The 9,910-nt window shown below is 32.7% G+C and overlaps 1 protein-coding gene across 1 annotated transcript in view; it reads right to left on the bottom strand.

Annotated features, from left to right (window-relative positions):
• LOC137634284 (uncharacterized) overlaps positions 1 to 9,910 on the bottom strand; it is a 129,487-nt gene that overhangs the window by 1,978 nt on the left and 117,599 nt on the right. The window contains exons 5-9 of the mRNA XM_068366596.1: positions 9,160 to 9,322; positions 7,586 to 7,713; positions 4,407 to 4,507; positions 1,710 to 1,831; positions 304 to 467 (exon numbers count right to left, since the gene is read on the bottom strand). Coding sequence (XP_068222697.1) covers positions 304 to 467; positions 1,710 to 1,831; positions 4,407 to 4,507; positions 7,586 to 7,713; positions 9,160 to 9,322 — 678 coding nt within the window. The remainder of the gene's footprint in view (positions 1 to 303; positions 468 to 1,709; positions 1,832 to 4,406; positions 4,508 to 7,585; positions 7,714 to 9,159; positions 9,323 to 9,910) is intronic.

Below are 9,910 nucleotides of genomic sequence, written 5' to 3'. Positions count from 1 at the left end.
TGTTTATGCCAATAATAAAAGTAATGACCATTGTATATGTGAGGAATTGCAGACATTTTCATAAAAGGATGACCTCTTAAATAATAAAAAAATAATAAAATATTGTAGGCTAATTATGTCTTCTTTTGTGATCTCAACTTGTTTAGGAAATATTGTTTACATCTGAACAAATATAATATATATATATATATATAAATATATAGATATTATATATATATGTATATATACATGTATATATATATACATATATATATATATATATATATAATTGAAAAGTTTACAATACAATAATCATTATTATACCTTGTTCGAAAGGCTCAGTGTATCAACTTCCTCCAGATCATTATCAACGACTCGAAGGATGACTTCCGACGTGATCCAACCACTAGAGGCCGAGGACCAAGTTAGATCTACTTTCTCTTCGTCAACCACAGCTGCCTGTAACCACAACGGTCTCCGGAAAATAACTGATAAGAAACAAAAAAGGGATTTTGATGAAGGAAAAATCTATTTCTGGGGAGAGACCTGTGACGCCCGGTGAAAAGTCCTTCTTTCTACCTTTTCTGATATAAACCTTCTGCATTCCATGCTTTTATTTTTCTCTGGTATATTTGGAAGATTTATATCAGAAAGGGTAGAAAGAAAGACTTTTCACCGGCCGTCACAGGTCGACCCAGAAAACATGTTTAATGAATGTGTTATTGGTTGAAAATACAGCACAAATAAATATGAAAATCCTGGAATGTTTAAGGATGAAAGGTGTGGAGTGACCAAAAAGGGTTCTATACATAATTTAATTTTAATGTTAATTTGTTTTGGTATTGAATGATAATTGACTGACTGAAGAACAGCACTATAAGATTCATTCATTCATTCATGCATTCTACATTTGTATATATATATATATATGTATATACATATATACATATATATATATATATATATGTATATATATATATATATATATACATATACATATATATATATATATACATACATATATATATATATATATATAGAGAGAGAGAGAGAGAGAGAGAGAGAGAGATCACAGCTATATACTGTAGTTTTGAAAGAAAACAGTAGAACAAATAAAACTTGAAAGACTTGACTTAAATATCAAAACAAGATTGTAAAAACACTGAAAGAACTGATTTAGCAACATCTCAAATTTACAGTTGATTGGGAGTTAAATAGCAGAACAGGATTAGAAATGAAACTATATGAGAGATTACTCGATCGCCATATGTGGATGAGATCATGGTGAGGGGTAGATGCAGATGGTTTGGGCATGCTCTTCGCACTCCCCAAGAGAGATTAGTTCACCAGACTTTTACCTGGGCTGCACAAGGCACTAGAAGAGTTGGAAGACCCAGACGTACATGACTGAGGACTATGAAGTGTAAAATAGAGAAGATGAATGGAGAAGTATTGATTTAAAAGCTCAAGATAGAGACGACTGGTGAATTTTAACCGAGGCTCTTTGAGTTAATAGGCGTAGGAGGAGATAATGATGATGATGATGATGACTGCTGAACAATCCAATTAATGTGAAAATATTAATTTCTGGGTTGGACTGCAAAAACCAATGGATGTGAATGGTATATTTCCCAGCTATTAACTGGATGATGCAATTGATATGGATAGACCAAATAATGGATATTAAGAGAAAATATACAAAGTCGTAAGATTCATCATCTAAAACTTACCTTGGTTTTGCAAAAGACATGTAGATTCCTTAGGGTTACACCCAATAACTTCCGCATTTATTGAATCGTTCCCACAAGACAGATTAAACCCTTGGTAGACGCACTTCAGGCTAATAGTGTACCTGTTAAAATATGTCGATTTATTTTCTGTTTTTGGAAATTGAGGGGCCAACTATCAAGAATCTATCTATCTATCTATCTATCTATCTATATATATATATATGCATATATATATATATATACATATATACATATATATATATATATATATATACATACATACATATATATACAGTATATATATATATATATACACACACATATATATATATATATATACATATATATATATATATAGAGAGAGAGAGAGAGAGAGAGAGAGAGAGAGGAGGAGGAGGTTAGTATTAACGTCACTGGAGGAATTCTCCTCTCAAAAGACAATGTTTGATACACTGTATGTACTGTTCTTTAAACAGCATAACAAAAATTGTACTAGATTTAGTTTTAACTAAGTCGAGAGTATTGGGCATTTGTTAAGGACCTTACTGATCAATATGGAATTTGAATCATATGCGTCACGATTCTTGCACTAATGTGAACTAATGAAACCTTGGATAAAGAGTGTGAGGTGTTTAGCAAATGGAAAACGTCATGCACAATGTTAATAGCCGACTAATGAGGTTTCTATTGGTTTATTAGAAAAATAAGGTTAGAGGAACATCCAGTTAATGGATTCTACTATTCTCAGTGATTAGAAAACGAATAAAGCCATGTCTGATAGCAGTTATGGCTTTATTTACTTTCATAAAGCAACCTCATTCCAGGCAAAATGACATACTACTTTCAACATTTGACCTTCAGGTACCTAAAAGCGGGTCACAATATTGGGCGAGAAATTATTAGGAAACTGTTACTCGAATAGCTTTTTCTTTTACCCATTGTTCCATTACTATCCCATTACTGTCCCTGCATCTACTTTTGCTTTTCCTTCAGGAATTATTATTGCAAAATGCAGACAAAGTTTGGCAGATGCGTGTGGTTGGTGTATGATTGAGGCCTCCTAAAACATAGACTTAACAACCCAAAGGTCAAGGTTTGCAAGCATATATACTTGCCAGCTTTCGTTTATACATGTGGCACTTTATGTAATGATGTTATGATGTTTGATTTTTTCAAGCGCTTTTGCTTTGGAATATATATATAAATATATATATATATATATTATATTGTTTATAACTACGGAGAAATAACAATAACATTACCTTATCTACTTTTCCTCTTCTGTGTATGTGGCATTTTGTAAGATGTAAATTGAACATTCTAATTTTCAGAGTACTTTTCCTCACAAGTTTGCTCTTAATTTATTTCCAGCATATATATATATACATATATATATATATATATATATATTATATATATATATATATATATATATACAGTATATATATATATATATATATATATCTCCAATGTAATGAAAAGCAAGTGTCTGGTTTGATATATATAAATATTACATATACTGTATACATATATATTTCTTTCTGGTCACGCTCAACTCTCCCATTCCTCTGGTTGCGGGAGAGAGGGGGGTCCATGTATGTGCAAATCTAGATATTTAGCAGTCATTTTTCTATCACATTCTGGACTCCTGCTAGGTGAGTTGCTGACAGGAACCAGTCTTTGTCGGCTGCCAAGGTGAAGATAGTGACCAGGATCTGATTCAGGTTGGGTGATTTGGACCCCCCTCTGTTGAGGCAGTGGACTACGGCCGTGCTGTCTGAGACTACTCTGATGTGGGTCGACCTCGGAGGGGAGATTCTCTTCAGGGTCAAGAACATGTGTCTAGGGCCTCTGTATCGGCCCATCCCTTTGGCGAAGGAATTAACTAAATGGAAGACAACCTGTGAATAGTGGATTTCACGCGCCCTTTGCTTATACACGACACCCAAAAGGTGCTCGCGCGAGGGTTGTAACCTCAGCATTCCATGCTTTTATCTTTCTCTGGTATAATTGGAAGGTTTTTATCAGAAAAGGTATACAAGAAGGACTTTTCCGCCGGGCGCCACAGGTCTCTCCCCAGAAATAGATTTTTCCTTCGTCAAAATCCCTTTTAGCAGTCATTTTGGGTCGCGCGCACTAGTATACACATATGAGTTTAATAAATAAAAAACGCTAAATAGTGATGATATTATTATAATTATTATTAATAGCTAAGCTACAACCCTAGTTTGAAAAGCAAGATGCTATAAGCCCAAGGGCCCCAACAGGGAAAAATAGCCCAGTGAAGAAAGGAAAAAAGGAAATCAATAAACGCTATGAGAAATACTAAACAATTAAAATAAAATACTTTAAAAAGAGTAACAATGTCAAAACAGATATTTCATATATAAACTATAAAATGACTTATTATTATTATCATTATTATTATTATTATTATTATTATTAATTATCATTATTAATTTCTAAGCTACAACCCTAGTTGGAAAAAGCAGGATGCTATAAGCCCAGGGGCCCCAACAGGGAAAATAGCCTAGTACGGAGAGGAAACAAGGAAAAATAAAATATTTTAAGAACAATAACATAAAAATAAATATCTCCTATGTCAGCCTGTTCAACATAAAAACATTTGCTGTAAGTTTGAACTTTAGAAGCTGTGCCAGATTCAACTACTCGATTAGGATTAATTATAAAACTTACTTTGCTCCCCACAGAGGGCTCGGAATGGTGAACCTTCTAGCATTGACCTTCATTTCCTGCATCTGGTTGTCTTCACCACCTCCTTCCCGAGTTATTGCAGCCTGGAAAGATCACGTTCCAGAATATTTCATAAATTCATATAACATAAATGGTCAGTTTGGGCTTTACTAATAGGGATTAGGCCAGCTTTTTGGCTATGCAATATGCAAACAGAATGCAGCTTTTGGGAAAACAAAATATAAGATAATGCAGCTTTTGGAAAAACAGAATACAACATAATGCCGTTTTTGGAAAACAAAATACAAGTGTGCAGCTTTTGGAAAAATGAAATTGAAAAGAAGGCAGCTTTTGGAAAAACAAAATACAAGAATATGAAATTTTTGGAAAAACAAAAACAACAGAATGCAGATTTTAGAAATCACCCAAATACAACAGTAAGCAGCTTTTGACTAAAACAAAATACAACGGCAAGAAGCTTTTGGAAAATCAAAACAAAAGTACGCAGCTTTTGGAAAAACAAAGCTAAAGTACGCAACTTTTGGAAAAACAAAATACTACACTATGCAGCTTTAGAAAAAAAAGGAAAAGTACGCAGCAATTAGAGAAACAAAATACAGCAGTACACAGCTTTTGGAAAAAAAACAGTAATACAGCGTCTTCTATTTCCTGGAGGACAGAGAACAGATAATAATGATGAGTTCTCTTCCAAGTTTGAATCCAGGTCAACGATTTATATTGACGTCACTATAAAAAGATGATCCTGTCCATTTGGATTTAGATAGAGACGCTGCTTATGGAGATAAGAAAGATTGGGAGAGAGAGAGAGAGAGAGAGAGAGAGAGAGAGAGAGAGAGAGAGGGAGAGATCTAGTTGATAATCATAATAATCATATGAAATATTGCGTTATGAAAGATAAGAGAATTATTCAGTTGATTAATGACAATGATATAAAATATTAAGCTGAGAGAGAGAGAGAGAGAGAGAGAGAGAGAGAGAGAGAGAGAGAGAATTATTTAGTTGATAATCATAATAATCATATGAAATATTGCGTTATGAAAGGAATTATTTAGTTGATAAATGACAATCATATAAAACATTAACTTGAGAGAGAGAGAGAGAGAGAGAGAGAGAGAGAGAGAGAGAGAATGATTTAGTTGACAATCATAATAATCATATTAAATATTACGTTATGAAAGATAATTAGTTAGGTGATGAATGACAATCATAGAGAGAGAGAGAGAGAGAGAGAGAGAGAGAGAGAGAGAGAATTATTTAGTTGACAATCATAATAATCATATTAAATATTACGTTATGAAAGATAATTAGTTAGGAGGTGAATGACAATCAGAGAGAGAGAGAGAGAGAGAGGAGAGAGAGAGAGAGAGAATTATTTAGTTGACAATCATGGTAATCATATTAAATATTACGTTATGAAAGATAATTAGTTAGGTGAATGACAATCAGAGAGAGAGAGAGAGAGAGAGAGAGAGAGAGAGAGAGAGAGAGAGAGAGAATTATCTATTTGATAATCATAATAATCATATTAAATATTACGTTATGAAAGATAATCAGTTAGGTGATGAATGACAATCATAGAGAGAGAGAGAGAGAGAGAGAGAGAGAGAGAGAGAGAATTATCTAGTTGACAATCATAATAATCATATTAAATATTACGTTATGAAAGATAATTAGTTAGGAGGTGAATGACAATCACAGAGAGAGAGAGAGAGAGAGAGAGAGAGAGAGAGAGAGAGGGGGGGGGAGATAATTATCTATTTGATAATCATATGAAACATTGCGTTGTAAAAGAGAGATAATTATCTAGATAAATGACAATGATATAAAATATTAAGAGAGAGAGAGAGAGAGAGAGAGAGAAAGAGGAGAGAGAGAGAGAGAGAGAGAGAGAGAGAGAGAGAGAGAATTTAGTTGACAATCATGATAATCATATTAAAAATTACGTTATGAAAGATAATTAGTTAGGTGATGAATGACAATCATAGGAGAGAGAGAGAGAGAGAGAGAGAGAGAGAGAGAGAGAGAGAGAGAGAGGTAAAAAACCTTGACGCCAGGAACAAGGACAGCGGAATCATTAAGTCACGCCAGTTTCACGGCAATCGTAAAATACCGCGAACAAAAAGCAAGTTTCTTCAAGACTATTCCGGGGACACATTTTATAGTCTTATCATATATACTCCGACTGATATATGATGATTTGATGGGTTCTATAATCCTCGATCGTCAGACATTGGAATGAATTTTGAAACAGGAGAAAAATATAAAATTGGGATAGTTTCATTATACGGGATTTTTATTGTAATCTCGTCATCAAAGTCGAAAGACGCACCAATATTATTTTAAATTTTCTGTTATTTTGTGATGGTGTAGAAACAAAGAGGAATTTCCGGTTAGTTTTCCTGTGCTAAGTTCGATAAAACACGAAACTACAAAATCTAGATCAGTTAAAATATCTAACACGATAAAAAAAACTGAAAATGCAGTAGCAGCTAAAAGAGAGAGAGGAGAGAGGAGAGAGAGAGGAGAGAGAGAGAGAGAGAGAGATAGAGAGAGAGAGAGAGAGAGAAGGAAATAAAAGATATCTTAGGTCATTGAGATACAAGACGATAAAATATGATTAGGTAAATAAAGGTAAAAATATGATTAAGTAAATAAGATTTTTATTTTACCTATATTTTGAAAAATGTGACACCTAATCGAAGTATTTAATTGCAAAAACTAAATCCTACCATGAATAAATAAGAAAAAATATCATCAAAAGAACTTAACATACAACAAACTAGTTAGTATAATTAAAAACAAGTATGGAAATAAAAAATATAGATAAAATACAAGAAAAAGATAATTTATAAAAAATGGCAACAAAATACAATGAAATAAATAAATAAATAGTATCGAAATATTAGAAAAAAAATAGAACACAAAAAATAAGATAGTTAAGTAAAATTGGCAAAAAAACAATTTATGAAATAAAGAAATAGTATCGAATTATTATAAAAAATAGCATACAAGAAACAACATAGTTAATTAAAATGGCAACGAAACACAATGAATGAAATAAAGAAATTAACTGAAAATCCCATAAAATCAGCCAAAATACCACAATGCAAATAATGAAAAGACTAATAAATTTCAATGTAATCGAACCATCATTTACTTACCAAATAGGTTGTGGATCCCAGGGAGAGGTCTTTCCCACCCGGACTACGGATAGTCGGCTCCTCCCACGTAGCGACGACCCATCCGGCAGGCAAGGCTTCGACAATTAGCCCAGTTATTGGCGTTACGTCTGCAAGAGGAGTGTTTAAGTTACGACCACAGTTGAGCGTATACATAGACAGTGTTTATGTTCTATACACACGCATGTATGACATGTGGGAGTGTATATCGACCTTGATATATTACGTGCATGTCAAAACTTAGCAGCGTTTGTGCGTTGGTACTTCTAAAATAAATGCTGGAGAGCAAGTATTAACATTTATTAACATTCATTCTCAGGCATGCATATATATATATATATATATATATATATATATATATATATATATATGTATATATAATATGTGTGTGTATATATATGTATGTATGTGTATATATATGTATGTATGTATAAATGTATATATATATATATATATATATATATATATATATATATATGTGTATATATATACACACACACACATATATATATATATATATATATATATATATATATATATATATATATATATATATATATAAGATAAATTTAGCACACTTAGACTTGTTTTTTATAATAAAATAAGATGTATGGTATGTCACTGTCGTGCCAGTTTCTCGGACCATAGTTCGATTCCCCGGCCGACCAGATGCTATTATCTTTGAGTTGATTCCCACTTGGGTCTCTGATTATTATTATTATTATTATTATTATTATCATTATTTGCTAAGCTACAACCCTAGTTGGAAAAGGAGGATGCTACAAACCCAGGGGGCCCCAACATGGAAAACAGCCCAGTGAGGAAAGGAAACCAGGAAAAATATGATATTTTAAGGACAGTATCAACACTAAAATAGATATTTCCTATATAAACTATAAAAACTTTAACAAAACAAGGGGAAGATAAATTAGATAGAATAGTGTGCCCAAGTGTACCCTCAAGCAAGAGAACTCTAACCCAAGACAGTGGAAGACCAGGGTACAGAAGCTATGGCACTACCCATGACTAGAGAACAATGGTTTGATTTTGGAGTGTACTCCTAGAAGAGCTGCTTACCACAGCTAATGAGTCTCTTCTACCCTTAACAAGAGGAGAGTAGCCAATGAACAATTACAGTGCAGTAGCTAACCCCTTGGGTGAAGAATTGTTTAGTAATCTCAGTGTTGTCAGGTGTATGAGGACAGAGGAAAACCTGTAAGGAATAGGCCACACTATTCAGTGCATGTGTAGGCAAAATGGAAAGTGTAATACTGTCTGGCCAGTCAAAAGATCCCATAACTCTCTAACAGTAGTATCTCAACGGGTATAGAGACCCCAGATTTTAAGGTAGTATATTATATAGCTTATATGAATGAATATATATATATATATATATATATATATATATATATATATATATATATATATACATATATATATATATATATATATATATATATATATATGTGTGTGTGTGTGTTTAAAACATAATGCAGTAAAGTACGCAATACATCAATACTAAAATGAGTCAACCAAACAAGAAAGACAGATCTTACTTCGAGGACATCCTAGGACTTCGAACCGGAAACACTTGTTGTCCTCTCCGGGCCACTTGACCGAAGAATCAAACTCGATGCGCAGGCGCCGTGCGGCCACCAATGACGTAAAAGAGTGAGTCGAGATGAAGTCATTCCGACCTTCACTCGTTTGGGCGTAATACTGAGAGAGGGAGATTTGGGTATTTAACAAAATGTGTAATAGATATATTTCAATGTTCTGAAAGGGTAAATATATTCGAGAGTTATAGACTAGGTATCTAACAAAATGTGTAATAAATATATTTCAATGTTCTGAAAGGGTAAATATATTCGAGAGTTATAGACTAGGTATCTAACAAAATGTGTAATAAATATATTTCAATGTTCTGAAAGGGTAAATATATTCGAGAGTTATAGACTAGGTATCTAACAAAATGTGTAATAAATATATTTCAATGTTCTGAAAGGGTAAATATATTGGAGAGTTATAGATTGGGTATCTAACAAAATGTGTAATACATATATTTCAATGTTCTGAAAGGTTAAATATATTGGAGAGTTATAGATTGGTTATCTAACAAAGTGTAATAGATATATTTCAATGCCCTGAAAGGATAAATATATTGGAGAGTTATAGATTGGGTATCTAACAAAATGTGTAATAGATATATCTCAATATTCTGAAAGGGTAAATATATTGGAGAGTTATAGATTAGGTATCTAACAAAATGTGTAATAGATATATTTCAATGTTCTGAAAGGGTAAATA

Source organism: Palaemon carinicauda, chromosome 3 (assembly GCF_036898095.1).
Source record: "Palaemon carinicauda isolate YSFRI2023 chromosome 3, ASM3689809v2, whole genome shotgun sequence".
Taxonomy (NCBI): Eukaryota; Metazoa; Arthropoda; class Malacostraca; order Decapoda; family Palaemonidae; genus Palaemon; species Palaemon carinicauda.
The sequence above is the reverse complement of the archived record's forward strand: the minus strand, read 5'-3'. Positions and strand labels throughout refer to the sequence as shown.